General features: G+C 36.3%; 1 protein-coding gene across 1 annotated transcript; it reads left to right on the forward strand.

Moving 5' to 3' along the window:
* Nucleotides 1–233: 233 nt before the first annotated feature.
* On the forward strand, nucleotides 234–20,301 carry LOC125665307 (opsin-VA-like). The gene is made up of 3 exons (XM_048897958.2): nucleotides 234–653; nucleotides 3,177–3,246; nucleotides 19,994–20,301. The coding sequence occupies exons 1-3, from the start codon at nucleotides 234–236 to the stop codon at nucleotides 20,299–20,301; spliced, it is 798 nt and encodes a 265-aa protein (XP_048753915.2).
* The last annotated feature ends 1,864 nt before the right edge of the window (nucleotides 20,302–22,165 follow it).

Genomic DNA, 22,165 nt, shown 5'->3' on the forward strand with positions numbered 1-22,165 from the left:
TTTATTCATTGATTATCATTTTGCAGTGAAATATGACAAGAAACTTAAGCCATTCTTCGCCGGACCATGGCGATATTGAGATCTGGGTTCGTTACTTATACGGCACCGTGCACCTACTAATATGGGCGATATCCGTCGCGGCAAACGGGATGTTAATTTTTGTCTTGACGAGGGAGAAGTCGAAGAATGCTTTCTATATTCTGTTGCTTGGACTTTGCACCGGTGATTTCGTCATGACTGCAATCGGAACCTCTTTCACGTGCCTTGCCCATTTCTTCGGCAAATGGATGTTATATTCGCCGGTTTGTCAGATACAAGGATCCATTATGACTTTCTTGGGTCTATCTCAAATTGTTCTACTATCCTGCATATCTTTTACAAGATATTTGTTAATTACAGACCCGCGCTTTAGACTTCGATCGCTTCATGCCAGACTTATTGTGTGCAGCAGTTACGGATTTTGTCTTGTTGTGGCCCTGTGTCCCATTCTAGGATGGAGCTATTACACGCACAATGCTTCTGGGATGTCCTGCGAACCGGTCTGGGGAAGTAGTGACGGAACACATATATCTTACAATATCTTTATGCTCGTGGTGTGCTTTGCTATTCCTCTGCTCACCATTGTCTTCTCCTACATCATGATTTTCATCAAGGTAAGATTAAATATACTGTTTGTACACTTAGTTTCGCATTTTTAAACTTTGATGCAATTGGGACTGGTCATGATGCACTATTTGACAACCATGGTTAAACGCATCTTCTTTGATCGACATTGCAAAATGCATCTTTTTATGTCTTTTTAAGTACATGTATAATAGTTGAATGGAATAGATGTCACGTTTGTTAGTCTATATAGTAAATACCACGTGCTTAAAAAGACTCACATACGAGGCATAAAGACCTGTACTAATTCAACTACTTAGAGAGACTCACATACGTGACATCTAATACATTTAACTACCAATCATGTACGGAATATTTGGTGAATAAATATAATTGTTTAAATTGAACCTTATCAAACCCCTAAACATTACATGATATCTACACTACCCACCTTGAATAAGTATACACATTTTGGAATGAAATATATACAATGAAAGGTGAAGATAACGAAGAGCGATCAATCTCATAACTCCTATAAGGAATACAAAAAAGGTAGTTGGTATATAGTTCGTTAGAGTTTTATCGAATAAAAAATTAGGAACAATATAAAAGAGAATATAAGATAGAGATATTTAATTGAAAATGTTAAAAAAGACGAAACATGTGTAAAATAAAGGTAATTTAGAGCGTAAAATTAACTGAAATGACGACAAGAAGAGCGGAGTAAACTACATCCGTGATGTGATTTGGTCGCGATCAGCGATGGAGAAATTGGTGTCGGTCTAGCTTACTAAGTTGAAAACGCTTGTTGATCACAGATTTCGACAGAAATTCAAAGGATCTGAGAGAATTGGTGGTGGATATGATGGGTCAAGTTAACGTTAAGCTCTTAGTCAGGTTTTTGGAAAGAAACAACGGTATGTTCATCGTTAGGACTCGCGGTAAACGTAGCCATGCAGGAGACGATTCAAGACAGTAGGACAGATTTAGAAAAAGTGCAGGTAGGTTGCGTCTTTTATTTACCTTCAGTGTGTGTAAAAGAAAAGAAAAACGAACTGACGGAGTTTTTGTTCACTTGAAAAATTTCTGTTATAGGATTTTAATGAAGACTCGCACCGGTAACCTGACATGAACATCTAAATTTTTCGATCCTCGAAAACAGCCTCGCTTATGATCATGCCGAGTCATAGCCGTGATGGAAGTTGCCATGAAAGAACGGGTTAACTTATGATATCATCATAAAGTAAATAAGCTTATAACTCTGTCTACATGTCTTCGCTTCCAATATCATAGAACTTTATAAAATCGCCATGCAGAAGTTGAAGACGGTATTTAAAACTGTATAAAATGAAACAACAGAATGATATGTTTAATGTTTCTCTTTTATAAATTGATGAAATTCTTGTTTGTTTACAAAATAAAATCTGTATAAATATCTTGCTGCGTTTGTTTCTGTTATGATAGCATTGTAATGGCGGATCCAGGTTTTACGAAAGGGGGTGGGGGTGAAAGTCAAGTATTAGCCAAAATACTCAACCATTTTTGGTGCCAATCTGGAATTTTACTCGCACTATTTCTATTTTTTTTTGTGGCGAGAGTGGGGGGGGGGGGGTCTAAATCCCCCACTGCATTGCATAAGCAAGAACCCAGGTGAAAATACAGGAACTGACTTTTGAAGCGGTGATTGTATTCATACGCAAGAATAAACTGATTACGTGACAAAATTCATGTCATACGAAATTGAACATCGATTTCATTAGTACTGTCATATAAGGAAGTGCATTGGCAAATGTAAATATAAAGGAAATTGAATGACACTACGATTATTGAGCAATCATGTGTTATTATATACCCAATCGGAACTACTCGGATATCTCACGCACACGACATAGACCTTTGATGTTATACGATGACATCCACTTGAGTGAACGTAGTGTAGTAGGCTGTGACGTAATAGCTAATATTGCATTAAATTCACTAATGGATACCATCGTATTACATCCGAGGTCTATGTAGAGATCACGAGACATCTTAGGAGTTCCGATTGATCATGTACCCTTTCCCTCGATGTGTCTCGGGACGTGGTGTATGACATCCCTCGGGATACCTCATCTGCTTTCCATAAACTCTACGTCAAGGTAAACTGTGATTATTGTGACGTCACAATGCATCCGAGTCGTTTCCCGCAAGTGGATTCTCATACTTTGTAAGATGTAGAAAGGTTTCTTTTATATACATGAATTTCTTACAAGTTTCATCATCGACCGTGTTAGGAATCTGAGAGAAAGGAAACATGACAGGTGGTTATAATATTCTGTAGTCTTGCTTGGTTTCGGTATAATAAACAGTTGCCCTCGGGGAATATGATTTTTCTTGGGTGAATATATCTTCATATAGTACATGCATTATAAAAGAAATTATTAACACATCATGTCATGTTAAATTGAAGATACAACTAGTTATGCATGCTTATTCAGGAAATGTAACTAGCGGAAACTAACCAAATCATTTACTCATAATGTAGTTTGTTTTTTGGTATGGCTTTATCTATTTTTGATGTTTCTTTTTTATAGGTTAAGTGTCAATCTTTGAAGCAGAATGCAAAAAGAATTGCTGTCACCCATACGATTCTTATAATGATAGGTAAGTCATAATTTATATTCTTTTTGCATGAATAGAGTCCGTGTCATTAAAAAAAATATCGTTTATATTAAAATGTTTCTACCAATCGTGACTACAATAAAAACTCTTTATACCAGCTTAAGAATACGACATTTAAAACCAATCATAAAAGAAAAAAGTAACAACTAAGACAGCATAATGATACAAGACATATTTCAAAACTAGTTTATGATACAATCATAGGCAAAAGGAGTAGAAAGTTAGAGTTATTACAAAACATAGTGCATTTATGATTATATAGTGTAAAAAAAACCTGGTAGATAAATTACATAAAACCACGTGTATGCATTAAAGAAAAGCTCACAGTTGACACAACACATTGATTCAAGACATCATATTGTAAAACGAGTTTATGCTAAAATCATGTCAGTTCTTAAATCGAGGCAGGCTACTGACAAACAAGCTGATGTTACAGGGGTTTCAACAATCTCGTTTAAAGTCAGCATTTCGAAATTGTATGTTCGTTAAAATGATCTAGTTTTCAATACAACTTATCATTGGGTCAAATGCTATCCCACGTGTTTCATACCGATTGTTAGACCGTTCTTGACACACTGATTTTGACTACGGATTATTCCAATTACCTGATCAAGACATTGGGCTCACGGCGGGTGTGACCGGTCGACAGGGGATTCTTACTCCTCCTAGGCACCAGGGGTCCGTGTTTTCCCAACTCTTTATTTTGTATTCCTTATAGGAGATATGAGATTGATCGCTGTTCGTTATCTTCATTAAGCGAATTTTTGACAAGAGATTTACATTTATTACATATAATACCAAATATATTGCATCTACATATACACACAAAAATGATAGATGGGGCGTACAAAGCCCCAGGAGGCAGGGTGTATGGTGGTCAACAATGCAGACTGACGCTGTTTACAGAAGTTAAAATGAATATATTACACCACTGCAAGACTCTATTAAATATTATACTTAATTAAAACAAATCTCCTTATCACTTCTTAAAATTTGTTCCATGTAGATATACCAGTACATATAGAAAACGAGTTAGATCATTCGACTTGATGTAGTGATATATGTTCATTGGTGGATCTTGATTTGATTTTAACAGTAGTACAACAATGTTTGGATATACGAGAAAAATTTCATGAAAATCTTTCTTTATTTGGTTTAATTCAGTTACATCAACTGACATATTTATGTAATGTTTTGAACATCCGACTAAGCAATTTGTAAAATCATTACTATCATATCCTGTGCTTTGTCTTGAAATATTGTGGATGTCTGCAACGATCTCTTTAATAAAACGTAGAGCTGCCATTATGTGGAGAGACACTGGAACTAGTGAACGTGACGTCATTGTTGGCCGGTGAAGGTTGTTTTCAAACAAAGCACATATACCATGGGTCATTGGCCGCGTCAGTCGGTATTCACTCACGATGCTCTGCATGGTCATCTAAGTACATGTAATCTAAGTGATTGTCGTAATCCCTTTGAAGACATAGTCTCTCTGGATTCTCCTTCTTCCTTGCACACACAAATTGGCAGTAGCCATATTTAAGCATAAAAAAGTTAAGACATATCTTAAGTTTATCTTAGGACGGGTCTAGTGATGGCTTAACTTGAGGAGAAATTTTAGGATATATCTTAAGGTAGGACATATTCGATGGCCTCACTTGGACTAAGAAACATCCTAAGTTTATCTTAAGATATATCTTAGTCCTAAAATGGCTTCGATAGCATGCCTGTAGGACCTGTAAAATGATGATTTCCCATGATGGGCATCTGATTCCACCATATATAGGGGCCGTGTTTGCCCAACTCTCTATTTTGTATTGCTTATAGGAGTTATGAGATTGATCATTGTTCGTTTTCTTCACTTCCCATAGTGCTCTGGAAAAATGTCGCCGTCACTGCGGTACATGTATACCTCAATAACAACCCCGTAGAAAAGATAAACGAATTCTTTGTAAAGTGCCACAAACGTTTTGAAATCGGGGCAATACAAATGTGATGTGATGAAGCTTAACAATTGAATTATAAAATTAAAAAGACGATGTTTGAAAACTTATATTCAGACACTTGATAGCGTCTCATATTCATTGCCGATTTCCACTGCCAACGAAATTTGTTAACAAAGTTTCAAAATGTATATTCTGTTTTACCCTTTACTTTCAGAATTTAATTTACTGTATCATGTAAATGAACACGATATCTATTTGAGAAAATTTAATAATAAATAATCAATTATATAAAAGGAAGTATTGAAAGTCTTTTATGTCATTAAAAAGTTTTAGTTATTTCGTATATTTTCATCATTTGAGCAAGCATTTTCTATTAAACACCTCTATAAAACTAATTCAGAAAATAATGTCGTTTCTCGTCTCGAATTTCAGGCTTTGGGAGCCGTTTATGGGTCATAATAATGATAACACAAATAATAGCACAAAGCAAAAAAAATCAATGTACATGTAACCACTTGAACCTACCATATATTGGTGAAAATAAATCTTGAAATCCAATGTTGTAATAATCCAGGCATGTCATATACATATATTATGACGCTACATTCTTAATGAAGCACGGGGGCAATTAATTACTTGTAGATTAAGAGCGTTCGGTGGTATTTGGATGCAAAAACAAGTACATGTACTAGTTTATATATGTAATTTAGATGCACCAGATGCGCGTTTCGACAAATACTGTCTCTTCAGTGATGCTCAACCAAAATGTTTGAAATCCGAAATAACAATGAAGTTTTAGAGCTATTTTAGGGGAAAACAGTGCGCCAAAAAAATAGGAATCAAATTAGACTAAGGATAAGAGCTATGCGTGAGGGATGCATGTAAGAAATATTTCATTCATGTAAAAAAGAACTGTTCTTGAATACTATTGAACAGTAGGTGCAATGCCTATTATTGTGTATAGATTATGCCCCTAAAAGCTGAGTTTTTACAAATTCACTATCAGTTGATCGAAAAGGTTGCATATGACGTTACTGTACCACGTGACTACCTAACTAATTGACGATACTTTTTGAAATTGGGAATCATATTTCAATCCGTATTATGGTTAATTATCACAATATTTCGACGAACGAACCATTAGAATTTTAAAATTACTATAAGCATTAGAAAGACAAAATGCATATAATTTTGAATACTTTGAAAACATGCGATGTGTCCTTTAAATACAAGTATATATAACAATATTCAATAATGCACAAAGGTTCGCCTCATCGGGGGTTCAGTTTTGAATTTAAATACGTAAATTGTCCTATACAGGTTTCAGTTTTTAGCTCATAATAAGAGATATTTTGATGTTCCTGTGTTTACAACTAATGGGGGCTATCGTGAATACAGTTTTTTTCTCATGTTCTTGTATGCAATGCCAATACTTAAGTAATCTTTTTTCAAAGACTGATTGAACTTGGTGATAATTACATTGCATACTGTTCTGATTTTTTCGCATTTCCAAGAAGTTTGGATCTATCCGTTGACGTAGTTGTATAATAGGTTCAATTTCAGATTCTTCATAAATTCTTTTTCTTAAATGATTTTGAATGCAGATTTGTCACATATATTTCTCAAATTCCTAGTACATTCTCCTTTAATTAAACCCTTGCAAACGGATGGATATATGCACTTTGTCTATGTGTGTACTACAAACTGCTGGTAGATTTGATATAAGAACATCTAACATATTATCTAATTTGTTTACTTTAGAGGACTTCACTCCTTCGTTAACTATAATATCTAGGAAGGTCATTGAGGTGTCAGATATTTCAGTGGTGAATTTCTGCAAGTTGTGGCAAGAACTGCCATTGTATAAAACATCTCTGACTTCAGCTGAGGATCTGTTAGATGATAATTATGAAGTTGTCATCTCAAAATTTACGATGATGAAGTATTTGGTCTGCAAAGTTCGTGATGATGCACATTTTTGTACAATACTTGTACAACATCGCAACTGACTAAGGTTGTTGTTTTCGATAAAATCAAGAATTCGATTTTTTGGGTTATGAAATCAGATGTAACTATGACGTAAATACATTTTTCTGGACAATCAATAACAGACGACGGTCGCAGTAATGGCTTATTTTATATTAAGAAATAATGGGCTGTCCAGGTGAAAATTGTCCGGATCTAATAATTATCCTACATGTTTGGCCTGACCCTAAACCGGAATGCTTCCTAGCCTGATGTACCATTTTGATACATTTCTGTTGTTTTGGACTGAATGTATTGATGTAAGGATATTAAATCTGGTTCACCTACTTCCACAATGATGAGAAGTGAGTTGTCTGATCCCTTCTAAGATATTGAGCTCTGTCTGTGATCACTACTGTTGCTTTTATCCGCCTTTGTAATAACGATATCAGGATTGTTTTTATGTGCAACGAAAGCTTTGCTGTCATGTTTGATTGGGTTATCATGAGACCTTTTTTTAATTACAACGACGTTATTGTTGATATACCGATATTTTTAATTTCATCACATGCATACTTTGTCGTGTAAGCCGAGCGGGTCTGAGAAAATGATATCTGTCCATGATCACTATAGTGTTGCTATATCCGCCTTTTTCATTGTTAACGTTTTTTATGTGAGACGAAAGCTTTTCTTTCATGTTTGGGTACTAGGTTATCATGAAACAATTTTACTTGCAACGATGATATTGTTGATATAATAGTGGATGTAAGGAGGGTGTTTGTGTTTTATAATATTTGCACCGCAATTTCTTTGAAAACTCATAAAAATCCCTCAGCAAAAATTGTTTAGCATTATATGATTTGAGACTTGTTATGGGCATATGTCTTTTGGTCAACACAGAGTTCTCAGGCATACCAGAAATCTTAAGGTACAAGTTGTTCTGAGCAGAGATAGATCGTATTGGCAAAAGAGCTTCTCTAGATTTCCGTTGTCTTAGAAAACCCCTGGCCATATTTGTTGATGAATGATGGACTTTTGACAGGTTCAAATTACGATTGAAGCATAATTGAAACATGAATCCGGTTGCTATGAGCACATACTCGCAAAAGAGCTATTCAATATTAACTATAAAATAAGTTTATATAGCGCCTTATCTATAATGTACCCTAAAACGTTTTACAGTATACTAATACACAAACATATAATCCTCTATACAATAGATACACATCAAAATACCAAATTTCTAAAACAGCGTCACAAAAATGAAAGCTAAAACACTATTGGCACAAATGATCTAGGAAAAAATATAACACGCATAAGAAAAACCCCAAACAGAAATGCAAATGTAATTGTAATTGGAAAACGCCCACTCAGGTGATTAGTGACACCGTTAGCGAGGTCTAATGTTAATACTTAGCAGCAAATTAGCATAACAAATAATATACAACGATGAAAACGCAAACAGGAGTACAATATGGAAAGTTACACAATCAATTCGAATACCCACATTATCATATTCCAAAATTAAGTGTCAGGAAGATGACATTGGTTACATGGAATCAATTCCACTTTTAATATGATCTATAGTTGCTGTGGTTTGATTCATGATGAGTCCTGTGATTTCCACCTGATCTCTGGGTTTTATATACCCGGCATCCTACCGTGTTTGGTTGTGTTGCAAGTGAAGGAGTCAATCGTCCCTCTGCTAAAAGACCTAATTACTATCAAGGTCTCAATTTCGAAAGTTGTTTTTAAAACATAAAAAGAACTAAGGTGTTTTTTAATTTAGTATACTGGTAAGTAAATATTTTAAAGTTTTACGACTACGAGTAGGCCTAATCGAATCTGAATCTCACGCGACGTTAAAACTTGTATCTGACAGGGTTCTAACAGAATCATTATCCGAAATTGGAATATCCCTCTTCGTTATAGAATTAAGAATGTAGTACATGTATCGAGTCTAAAGTATAGTCAGATTAAACTAGATCATATTGCCAAAGACCCCTTGTCTATGCAGATCAAAAAAGGGCTAGTAAAGACGGAAATGATTGCCTTATAAGATGCAAACCTAAAGTTTCTAGTATCTGCATTTATATAATAAAGTTTTAAAAGCCTATGGATTCTATAATATATTCCGTGAATACATATTGGCAGTCTTAAGACAAGATTAAAATAAAAACTAAATTCAAGGACATATATGTTCATACCAAACTTGGTACACGGTGTATATTTGTAAAACATTAAATAAATCTGCTTTAATGTACATATATGTATGTGTTAACATGTGTACATTTTTAATTTCTTTTGAAATCTGGTATGAAAGGTGAAGATAACGAAGAGTGATCAATCTGATAACTCCTACAAGCAATGCAAAATAAAGAGTTGAGCAAACACAAACCTATGGACATACCAGAGCTAGGTGGGACCAGGCGCCCAGGAGGAGCAAACACCCCCTTCGACTGGTCACACCCGCCGTGAGCCCCATATCTCGACCAGGCGAACATTCCCATTATTTGAAACATCGCTGGGATAAGGGTGATATGAATTATAATTTTTAGGCCCCCTTCACCCCCAGGGCCTTAAGGCGGGACAAAAACTATCACACATTGATCGATATTAAAAAATTCTCTTTACATTTGTACATCTGTCAGAAAAAGTAAATACATAGTCCTGTAAAGCAGGAAGACCTCTACCGCAATCGCAAAGAGGTAGGGGTTTTGGTTCCTGGATGGGACCAAAATTATTATAGCGATTATTGTCCTTATCATTTTGAAGACTTCTTTAAGTTTGCTTTAACGGTATAAATACTAAAGCATATTTCGGAAAAGTAGAAAAGGATGTACCAAAAGTGTAAATTTCCCAATCCCATGGCTTTGACTCTACGACGGGTCCAACAGTCATATCGTGTAAATAATACATATTATGTAAAGTATTTCATCCGTGTAGGCACTTTTAGGAGCATTTATGTTTTAAGAACACATCTTGTTTTCTACTGTTGCTGAATAATATAATTCAGTTTGGATATGCAGCAAAGGAATTTTTTTTCAAGATTACACAGTCCTTGGGGCGAATGATACTTTCAAATAAAACTCATGTGACAAATAAGGCCTGTGGGCTTCTTCTTTATGAAGCATGAATTTGAGTATATTAAGAGATTATTTATGGATGATGATTTATATCAATCATACTTTTGACAGTGTTCCTAATATACATTCCTACTGAACATATCAAGATGAAAAGTGAAGATAACGAACAGTGATCAATCTCATAACTCCTATAAGCAATAAAAAATAGGGAGTTGGGCAAACACGGACCCCTGAATATACCAGAGGTGGGATCAGGTGCCTAGGAGGAGTCAGCATCCCCTGTCAACCGGTCACATTCGCCGTAAGCCCTATATCTTGATCAGGTAAACCGAGTTATGCGTAGCCAAAATCAGTGTGCCAAGAACGGCCTAACAATCGGTATAAAAGAAGTCCGACAGCATTTGACCCAACAATAGGTTGTATTGGCAAATTAGATCGTTATAATGACCATAGAATTTGCAAAATGCTGACTTTCAACGAAACTGATGAAACCCCTGCACCACGAACCTGTTTGTCAGTAGCCCCCTTCGATTTAAAAACTGACAATACGCAGAACAAGCTCTTGCGTATCAGATCAATTGAGAGATATGGTGTGTCCAGGGGTTCGTGTTTGCCCAACTATCTATTTTGTATTGCTTGTAGGAGTTATGAGATTCATCACTGTTCGTTATCTTCACCTTTCATTAAAGCAATTTCGTAACCCATGCAAATTCCCGTGCTTGTACGTGATGCTATCAAACGTAATGCACACGCTGCACGGAGACGGTGTAGTGAGAATTCCGGATTAACCCCCCCCCCCAATGATATATATACAAATCTGTTCGGAGTGTTATATAAACGTAAATATGTTAAACAGGTCACACAGGCTTGTTCATAGTGATAAACAACAGAAAACAATTTCAATAGACAAACTGTTCTATTATAGTCAAGGACTTGTTATACACGCTCATCTCATGATATATGTGTGCGAGTTCTGATAATGTTGGTGACAATCTCTTTAGCGGATTCGCTACACAGCTCTTTGTTCTTATTTTTCTCTTCCTTTGCTTTACTTTCATTTGTATCGTATTAAATATGGTGTTGTTTCCCGTTGTATTAACACATTGCAATATTGTTTTGTTTTGACAGCCGTGACATACAAGCAGGTTCTAACATAGCTGTGATATAAAACGCCATGACATAGTTGGAATTAATCTCAGCAAGATTGGGCGAGACTGGGTATTTAGACCGACGCCTCTTCTCGAATCTTAGACCAGTATCACAAAGTGATTCGGGAAATCGTGCCTCAAATTTGGCCGCTCGTTGCGATTTAAATGGGTTAAACCAAATTTCGCGATGGTCTAGAGGTAGAGCATTTGCCCTCCCATGCGGAAGGTCGGGGTTCGAATCTCTGCCGCAACAGACCTAAGTCGTCAAAACAGGTAGTGACAGTTCCATCGCCAAACGCTCGGCACCAAGTATGAATGTCACGGGTCCTTGGAGATGACCTTAAAAACGGATGTCCCGTATCACAGTAGGTGTGGCACGTTAAAGAGCCATCGCTACTCAATGGCCGTAACCGCTGAGCATAGGCCTAAATTTGAAGTCCTTCGCCGGTATTAGTGACGTTTCCATGTGATGGAGTTAAACAAGATACAATCAATCAATCAATAAACTGGATTTCTCACCCGCTTCAACTTTTCGCCTTGGACATCCTACTAACTCCCAATCACTATGAAACATTCATTTCTTACATAGTGTAAACCCCACCCTATATTACCTTTTAAATTCCAAAAATTCAAATTTAGTCTATTTCATGATAGTTTGTAGTACTTTGTACTATCATTTAGTAACAGATAGAGGTAAAAAAAAAAAACTGTTGAAAGACGCCTTCAAATTACAATTACTTTACACGAAGCAGTTTTCTTTTTATTGATTTTAATGTAATGTCATTGCCATTTGAAGGCATCTTTAGAAAATTCTGTACTTCCAGACACCGTAAATGGTAGTGTACTAATTGAAAGTAAACTGGTTTTAGCCTCCTACCGACGAAGTGGAAGGGGACTTTAAGTTTGCACTCTGTCCGTCCGTCCGTGTCTGTCCGTCAGCCCGGTAAATAAGTTTTCCGCACTTTTTTCTCTGTTCTTGCAGATATTCATTTCATATTTGGTATACTACATTGCCATGACAGGTTACAGATCAAGTTCGAATATCGTTTCGATCCGTTGATTTTTCACTAATTCATGGCTCTTGGACTTAGAAAAATAACATGAATTATCAGTTTTTCAGACATTTTTGTTGCGCTTCAAAATATTCATTTGATATGTGGTACATCGCTTTGCCATAACAAGTTACGCATTAAGTTTGAATTTCGTCTCGGTCTGTTGATTTTTCATTGAGTTATGGCCCTTGGACATAGACAAATAGCATGAATTATCGGTTTTCCCGACTTTTTTGTTGTTCTTGCAGATATGCATTTGATATTTGGGACATTGCTTTGCCAAAACAAGTTACCGATCAATTTAGAATTGTTCCTGTGTCTAGTCTTTGTATCTGAATAGAAGTTGATTTTCAACCATTCCTATTCGAGTTCCCCAGTTTCCCACTTTATCATAACCTAAATAATGAACTTCGAATATTATTGCGGTCCGATAATGTTTGTGACCGGTAGGAGACTATATATTGCTATGCAATACACTCAGTATGCTTGTTATATTAGTATATTGCATAATGAAAGGTGAAGATAACAAACAGTGATCAATTTCATAACCCTATAAGCAATACACACTAGAGAGCTGGACAAACATGGACACCTGGATATACCAGACACGGGGATCAGATGCCTAGGAGGAGTAAGCATCCCCTGTCGACCCGTCACACCCGCCGTGAGCCCAATGTCTTCATCAGATAAACGGAGTAATTCGTATTCAAAATCAGTTTGCCAAGAACGGCCTAACATTCGGTATGAAACATGTCAAGCAGCATTTGACCCAACGATAGGTTGTATTGGCAAACTAGATCATTATATCGTGTTTGCCCACCTCTCTATTTTGTATTGCGTGTAGGAGTTATGAGATTGATCTACTTTTTGTTATCTTCACATTTCATTACTGTGTGTATAATAATCCGTCTATGCATGCACTCTAAACTTATTTTGGTCTTTAACATGAGATGAGTCTCACGTTCAACACTCTTTAAAGAAAATATCAATGAACGTTCAATCTGTAATTGAACACATTTTGAAAAATTCTCTTTTGTGCAGGTATGCAGTACTAGCGCACAGCAGAAAATATGTATCTTGTTAAGAATTGCTCAGAGGCAATATAAAAATTACATCTCATTAATAACTGTTCATCAGCTATATAAAAATTATGTCTCGTTAAGAATTGATCAGAGGCAATTTAAAAATTATATCTCGTTAAGAACTGTTCATAAGCTATATAAAATTATGTCTCGTTAAGAGTTCATCAGAAGCCATGTAAAAATTGTGTTTAACTGACCAGAAACTATATATAGAGATTTTGCCGTGGAAAAAACCCTGATCAGAAGCTATATGATAAGACGCCCATTATTCGTCCCCTGAATATTAGTTAAGAGTATCATTAAGTCCAAAGGGCTATGAAATCTAGAGAAAAAAATCCTGTTAATTTACGTGTAAATGCCCATTAAAGTGTAAGGCGAAGATAACGAACAGTGATCAATCTCATAACTCATATAAGCAATACAAAATAGATAGTTGTTCAAACACGGACCCCTGGACACACCAGGGGTGGAATCAGGTGCCTAGGAGGATTAAGCATCCCCTGTTGACCGGTCACACCCGCCGTGAGCCGCGAGTATCTATACTGATGAAAGACTTTACATAATACAATATACACGATGTGACTAATTTAAACCCGTCTTAGAGTCAAAATCCCTAGGTTGCGACATTTACAATCTTTGTACATCCTTTTTTGCTTTTCCTAAATATGCATTTAGTGTTTATTCCGTATCAGCAAACTTTAAGAAGTCTTTTAACTGATCAAGACAATAATCATTATAAGTTTGGCCACATTCTGGAACCAAACCCCTTTCCCCTTGAGATCAAGAAATTTACAATTTTGGTAAAGGACTACCGACTCATTCTAAATATTCATTTAGTTTCAATTAAGAATCAATAGCATCAACGAAATCATCATTTGAATATTGTACACACATACACTATATATACCTAGTTTGGCCCCGCCCTGGAGTCAGACTTTCTACACAGGGAATAATGAAATTCACAATCCTGGTAGAAACCTTCCTACTTTTCATCACAATGTAAAAACTTATACGGTACCAATTTTGATGCACCAGATGCGCATTTCGGCAAATAATGTCTCTCCAGTGATGCTCAACCGAAATGTTTGAAATCCGAAATAACAATGAAGTTTTAGAGCTATTATAGGGGAAAACAATGTGCCAAAAAAGTGGAGTCAAATTCGTTTAAGGATAAGAGCTATGTGTGAGGGAGATAATCCTTAATTTTGAAATGAATTTCTAAATTTTATAACAGCAATTAAATATACATCCGTATTTTCAAGCTAGTAACGAAGTACTTAGCTACTGGGCTGTAGAGACCCTCGGGGACTAACAGTCCACCATCAGAGGCCTCGACCCAGGGGTCATAATGTAAAAAACTTATACGGTACCAATTTTGATACACCAGATGCACAATACATTTAGTTATTCTTACAGGTGTGTAGCTGTAGAGGAGAATATTTTTAATTGGTCAATTTTTGGCCGTTTTGCCCCGTCCATAAGGCCCGAAGAGGACAGGAGTACTGAAATTTACAATTGCCCCCCTTGTCCCGAAGATGATTCATACCAAATTTCAAATCCCTAAATCATTAATACATTTAATCACTGACCATTTTGGCCCTACCTTGATGCCGAAAACTCTACCCCTGAGATCATGGAATGTACCAATTTTGTAATGAGCTACCTGCTCATTCATTTAGTTTCAATTCAGTATCAATAACATTAAAGAAGATGTTTTAAATGTTTTACACATAAACACTATTTATTTTCTCCCTCAGTGCCCTCGTCCGAAAATAAATATTTTCTTGACTATTTGATAATAAAACAAAACAGAAAAAGTGAATAGGTTGGTTGCGTTCGTTACAAGATCGCTTTTAATAAGCAAACATCAAAAAACTGAAAAATCACTAATGAAAGCATATGAATTCAAAACTGAAAATGGGCTGGGTGGGAGGGAAGGCTAAGGCACAGAAATATAAAAGCGACCTTTGTTGCTTGTAACGAACTTCACACTGCCCGAAAACTTACCAGTAGTAGTTTACATACTAAGCGCAAAAGCGGTCGTGCATGAGCTTAAAAACTCGCGAAATGTATTTACGGAAAATAACGAAAAATGACGAAATGTAAAACGTAAGCAAATAAATATACTAAGTTTGGCTCCACCTTGGAGAGTTGAAGAGAACTTCCTGTTCTACATCACTATAAATTTAATTTTTATTATAGATGTCCAGTTCTAGGAAAGAAGTCTTTTGAGAATTGGTCAATATTTTTGCCAGTTTTGCCCGCATCTAAGGCCCCAGGGGTGCAGGAATCCTGAACTTTACAATGTATGTCCCCCTTGTCCACTTTATATCAAATTTCAAAAAAATTGAAGTTTTAGTTATCAAGAAGTTAAATATGTTTAATTGTTAACACATTTAATCACTGAATGACCAATTTGGTCCCACCTTGACACAAAAACCCCTATCCATAGGATTATGGGATGTACAATTTTGGTAAAAGATTACCTGCTCATACTAAATTTGAATATTCTAAACATGACCACTATGTTCCAAGTTTGGTCCCGTCCTGGAGTCAGAACCCCTACCCCGGGGATCATGACATTTACAATTTTGGTAGGGGCCTTCATCATTATGCATTTATTTTTCATTACAGATATGCGGTTGTAGAGAATATGATTTTTGAATAGTGGTCAATTTTTGACAGTTTTTGTCCCGCTCCTAAGGCTTCATGGATGTAGAAGTCCAGAAATTTACAATTTATGTCCCTCTTGTCCCAAATATGCTTCAAACCAAATTTGAAAAGAATTGATATGGTAATTATCAAGAAGAACTTAAAATGTTCAATTGTTGACGGACGACGACGGACACAGACCAATTACAATAGGTCACCTATCCAGGTGACCTAGAATTGTCTCTCGTTAGAAGTGATCAGAAGATCAACAAAAATGCTGTTTGACGTGTTTCATACCAATTGTTAGGCCATTCTTTACATACTAATTTTGACTACGGATTGCTCCGTTTACTTGATCAAGATATAGGACTCACTTGGATATGTTTGGTCAACAGGAGGTTCTTACTCCTCCTAGACACAACATCCCACCTCTGCTATGTCCAGGGGTCTGTGTTTGGATTTCTCTTAATTTTGTATTCTGAACACAATTTATGATTACTGTTCGTTATCTCTACTTGTTGATGATAGATATCCAGAAGTATGCACCTTCTGAACTACACACTAGACCACTGTCATTGACTTGTATCGTGTGCAACACTCTCGAACACACCTTTTGTACCAGACGAGATTGTCTTGTCAGGCACGGAATTACCATCCATTACTTCGAAGTCAAACAATTATGTGAGACCTATCTGCTCTTAACGAACGTATATCAAACACAATATATTAAAACATCGTCATGAAGGGAAACAGATCAATATCGTCATATTACACTTCAACAAAGGTGTTGACACGAACCCGCATTGCGGTTTACTTGTGAAACGTTACCTGGCTGACATTAATTTAATGGATCAGTCCTGATTTGGATAGATTCAATCCTTATTGACAGATAGTACATTATATCGTACTGATTGAATGGAAAGGAAGTCAAATCGGATGTTCCACAAGGGTCCATCATGAATCCCCTCCTGTTCCTTCCACAAACTCCTTCCGTATAAGCAAAATTATTAGCGAGAATTTTACTTTGGCATTATTAGCAAGGTTGCTGAGATCGCTAGAATTGATTATCGCTACGAATTTATTCAATATCTAAGTAACAGTTTTTTTTTAATCTTTCCTGGAAGTATAAAATCGCTAAAATTAGCTCTCTATAAATATATTTACCCATTTTTATGGAAAAATTGCTAAATTTGTGTCTCGCTAAAAATCCGCTTATCCGTTATTTATATACAAAAATAACAATTAATGGTTGTATGGTTGATTGTTTAAGAATTTTTCACTCATATGAGACGTCATCATTGCCGGTAAATGGCTGCAAAATTTAGGCCGATGCTTGGCAATTACGGCCTTTGAGCAGGGAAGGATCTTATTGTTCCACACCTGCTGTGACACGGGACCTCGGTTTCTACGATCTCATCCGAAGGACCGCCCGATTTAGTCGCCTCTTACGACAAACAAAGGGATATTGAGGACATATTCTAACGCGGATGCCCTCGGGTCATGCCAAACACCAAATGAATATCATTCAGACATATAAAGCCTTGAAATGCGTCGTTGATCAAGCACAACACTATAGCACTAGAAAAGTGAAGAGACAGATGGGCGTGACTTTCAACGACGCCATACATTGTGAATAGATAATACGTTCCTTTTTCAACTTTGTGGAGTAACACAGGCACTGTTCAATAATAAAATATTTTGAGCTAGTTACACTTTTCCTGCGTACAACATAGTCTATTACAAAGATAATGCCCAGCAAAACTAGATTGTGTGTTTCACTAGGAGTCCACTAGGACTTGATAAACTCTTGCCAAACATTTTTTCCAATACCTTAGTGATGGGGATGGGACACTTTTTGATGTACAAGATCAAAGACAAACAGATTAAAAATCATGATTATAATTATCCAGAACTGATCGTAGCATGCACAACATTATGGTAAACACAAAGTAATGAAAGGCGAAGGTAACGAACAGTGATCAATCTCATAACTCCTACAAAGGTGAAGAGAACGAACAGTGATCAATCTCATAATTCCTATAAGCAATACAAAATAGATAGTTGGGCAAACACGGACCTCTGGACACACCAGAGGTGGGATCAGGTGCTTAGGAGGAGTAAGCATCCCCTGTCGACCCGTCACACCCGCCGTGAGTCCTATATCCTGATCAGGTAAACGGAGTTATCCGTAGTCAAAATTAGTGTGCCAAGAACGACCTAACAATCGGTATGAAACACGTCAGACAGCATTTGACCCAATGATAGGTTGAATTGACAAACTAGATCGTTATAACGACCATAGAATTTGCGAAATGCTGACTTCAATCAAGAGTGTTGAAAGCCCTGTATCATCAACTTGTTTGTCAGTAGCCTGCCTCGATTTAAAAACTGACTATACGCACAATAAGCTCTTGCGTATCGAACTAGTTGAGAGATATAAACAACATGTGCAGGTGATAATGGAATATTGCTACATGGAAAGTTGACGATGAAGAAGCTGAAATCATCCCGTTTGTCATACAGTTGAGTTGTCAGTTTGCCGTTAATATCTACTTTCAATAAAGTATCTAAGTAAATATATTTTGAATTAAATAAATCAAATATGCTGAACATACTTTGAACAATATCAAAATATATTGAAAAACATAGAAGAAATTAAACACGACACACGCGCATTTTATAGAAGACTAGCTGTTTTTTTCTTAGATAGGGAAAATCATGACGAATCTATTGTAGTCAACAAAAGTGATTTCATGGCCTTCAAAGGTCTGCCCACACAACGGGGTTAAGGTGTCCCGAGTAAAATAACAAGTACTAACAGCATATTCATATTAATGGAAACTTCTTCCAAGCGTGGCGTATTTTTAGTAAAAATCGTTTGTCGATACATAAACAAACATCGCATCACGTGGGAAAATCCTTCGCTGAGATATTACGTCGTCATACAAGTGACGTAGATCTATTTTTACCTGTTAGATTTTAGTTGTTTATCACCTCGGAACAGGAGAAAGATGCACTGATGTCGACATTGATATGGTAAATTTAAAAAGTGAAACGTATCGGTACAATATCCTCTGAAGTATAGCAATTTCCATAATCTCAACTCAAATGTTGGGCATTTCCCACACTCACATCCAAAACGAGGCAAAATATTCTACCTTCCGTATCAAAATTGTAAATCTGCAACTAATTACCTTTAAGAATATGCCTTGATCGAAATAGAATATTGTCATCTAATATCGTCATCTTTCACCTGTGCCGAGTCGATATGTACATGCGTTGGTTTTCTTTATTCCAAATGATTATACACATCGGGGGCGATTTCAAGGTCACAAATTCATATAAAGATTACTTTACAGTCTTTCGTGCACAAACTATGTATAGAAATAGCAGACTTATATATTATGAAATAAAACTGAAAACATCATCTGACAAACAGATTTAAACGTACACAGCTTGAACACTAGATAACGGCAGTAAATAGCGAGAAAATATTATGACATTTTCCCCGCGATACAACTATAGATCTGTACGTCGTGACGTACTTTTATATTGTGACGTCATATAGTGTGCAGTGCACCGAGGTACATTTTTTGATGTTTGTTTTAACTTTACACGGGACACTTTAACCCTGCTGTGCAACTATCTATTTTGTATTGCTTATAGGAGTTCAGAGATTGATCACTGTTCGTTTTCTTCACCTTTCATTATAGCGTCCTGAAGATACGACGAGTCGTCCCGAAAATTTGACAATTCCGTGTCTTTTAATTCAATGTTCTTGTTCTTATATTACAGTATTCTTTCTTCTGTCCTGGGTACCTTACACAGTTTACTCCGTGTTTCGAATGTCTGGATCAAATTGGGACCTGAATCCAAATTTGGTATGTATACCAGGGGTATTTGCCAAATCATCTGCGTTGTGGAATCCTATCATATACTTTTTACGGAATTCCGAGTTTCGAAAGCAATGCATAAAACACATCAGATGCCTTCAAAGATTTTCTTATGAGCAAAGAACACCGGCGACACATTACATCATCAGAAGAGGAGACACAGAGATCAAGTTAATAGAACTTATCCCTGGAAAGGAAACGTCACTGTAAAGAACCGAAACAACATAGAACAAGTTAATAGAACTTATCCCTGGAAAGGAAATAGAAGTTGTTGCCGGAATGGAAACGGCGCATTCTATCACCAGAGGGCGCGTTACACAAGCTTCACTTGTATGTGGTAATATAATTACATGATATAAACAGTCATTCTTGTTTCCATTCCCTTTAAAAGTTCTGGCAACAGGTGATACATCAGGCTCTTTTCATAGCCCATTGGTACTTTTGTTAATGGGGCATGGACACGGTTTGAACTGAAATTTTTCAAATTCTATTTTTCCATATTGTTTACAATGCTTGACTAAGTATTTCTAATGGTTAACCAAAATTTGGAAATCAGTTTTTGAGTTATAAGTGAGATACAGCACTCGGAATTCTTTGTTATGTAAACAAGGCTAGTGCCATGTTTGTGTTTACATTAGACTATTTAATAGAAAATTGCGTGTTTAAAACAAAATGAGATATACCAAACACGAGAAAATATTTTATTGTGTTAAGAATTCACTTATGAATTGGGAAAAAAATCTGCCATAAACGAAACTTTTACTAGTTTATTTAACCTACATGCAGTGGTTCAAAACACATCGACGGTCATCCAGGCCAACACATGGGTATTAAACATGTATATGTTTAAACATGCACATGTAAGTCTTCAACGTGTAATTTTAAATCCAAGATATTAAAATTTGCGAATAAACACGAAAGTAGTACATTCAATGTTTCATGTGACAGATATTTGTTTTGAAATTTACCCTTGATGCAGTTTAACAAACTGAAGATGAACTTTTATTTCTTGTATATTGATTGTCTGATTTGCTACCTGTTGTGTATGTTGTTTCTTCAAGATTCTCCCTATCAAAGATTAAGGAATAAATCTCTATTAAGTTGTATGCATTTTACAAAGGTGTTTAAGCAATAGTTTGAGGCATATTGTATAATCAGCAGAAATTACCCCAAATGTCCAATGTTTTAACTACGGATAACTCCGTTTACCCGATCAAGATTTAGGGTTCACGGCGGGTGTGACCGGTCGACAGGGGGGTGCTTCCTTCACCTAGGTACCTGATCCCACCTCTGGTATATCCAGGGGTCCTCGTTTGCCCAACTCTCTAATTTTGTTGGTTGGTTGTATATTGTTTAACGTCCCTCTCGCGAATTTTTCATTCATATGGAAACCTCACCATTCCCGGTGAATGGCTGCAAAGTTTAGACCTATGCTCGGTATTTACAGCCTTTGAGCAAGGAGTGGTCTTTATCGTGCCACACCTGCTTTGATACGGGGTCTCGTTTTTGCGGTATCATCCGAAGAACCACCCCATTTAGTCGCATCTTACGACAAGCAAGGTGTACTGAGGACCTATTCTAACCCGGATCCCTACATATACGGAAGCTCACTATATTGTATCACTTATAAGAGTTATAAGATTGATCAATGTTCGTCATCTTCACCTTTCATCCCCCATTTTGGGCAAGTTACATAGAGATTTATTCCTTATATTATGCGGTGCCTTCATCAATTTTCCACCACATTAGGGTTCCTGGCCTCGGCAAGACTAACAATTTCATCATTACGTCATTTTCTGAAAAGCAATTAGTTCCTTTATCAAAAATGCGCTTCGTTGATCTCTTGATTTTGTTATTCTACTTGATAAAAGCAAAGCAATGAATGGATGGGTTGATATATATTTCTTGGTTTCGTTTTGCTTTGTGTAAATTTTCTATAATGCTCAAAAGTTAAGATATATCATCCCTCTTTATATAACTCCATATAGAGTTTTCTCACTATTTTGGACTTAATTGAGAAATCATGGGACTAGAGAAATTTACATTCCACATGGTAAGATGAATTCATTTCGCT

Source organism: Ostrea edulis, chromosome 10 (genome assembly GCF_947568905.1).
Source record: "Ostrea edulis chromosome 10, xbOstEdul1.1, whole genome shotgun sequence".
Classification (NCBI taxonomy): domain Eukaryota; kingdom Metazoa; phylum Mollusca; class Bivalvia; order Ostreida; family Ostreidae; genus Ostrea; species Ostrea edulis.

Coding starts and splice junctions, on each gene's coding strand:
- LOC125665307 (XM_048897958.2), top strand. CDS start 234: ATGACTGCAATCGGAACCTCTTTCACGTGCCTTGCCCATTTCTTCGGC. Junction 654..3,176: donor ACATCATGATTTTCATCAAG/GTAAGATTAAAT, acceptor TCTTTTTTATAG/GTTAAGTGTCAATCTTTGAA. Junction 3,247..19,993: donor TACGATTCTTATAATGATAG/GTAAGTCATAAT, acceptor CTTATATTACAG/TATTCTTTCTTCTGTCCTGG.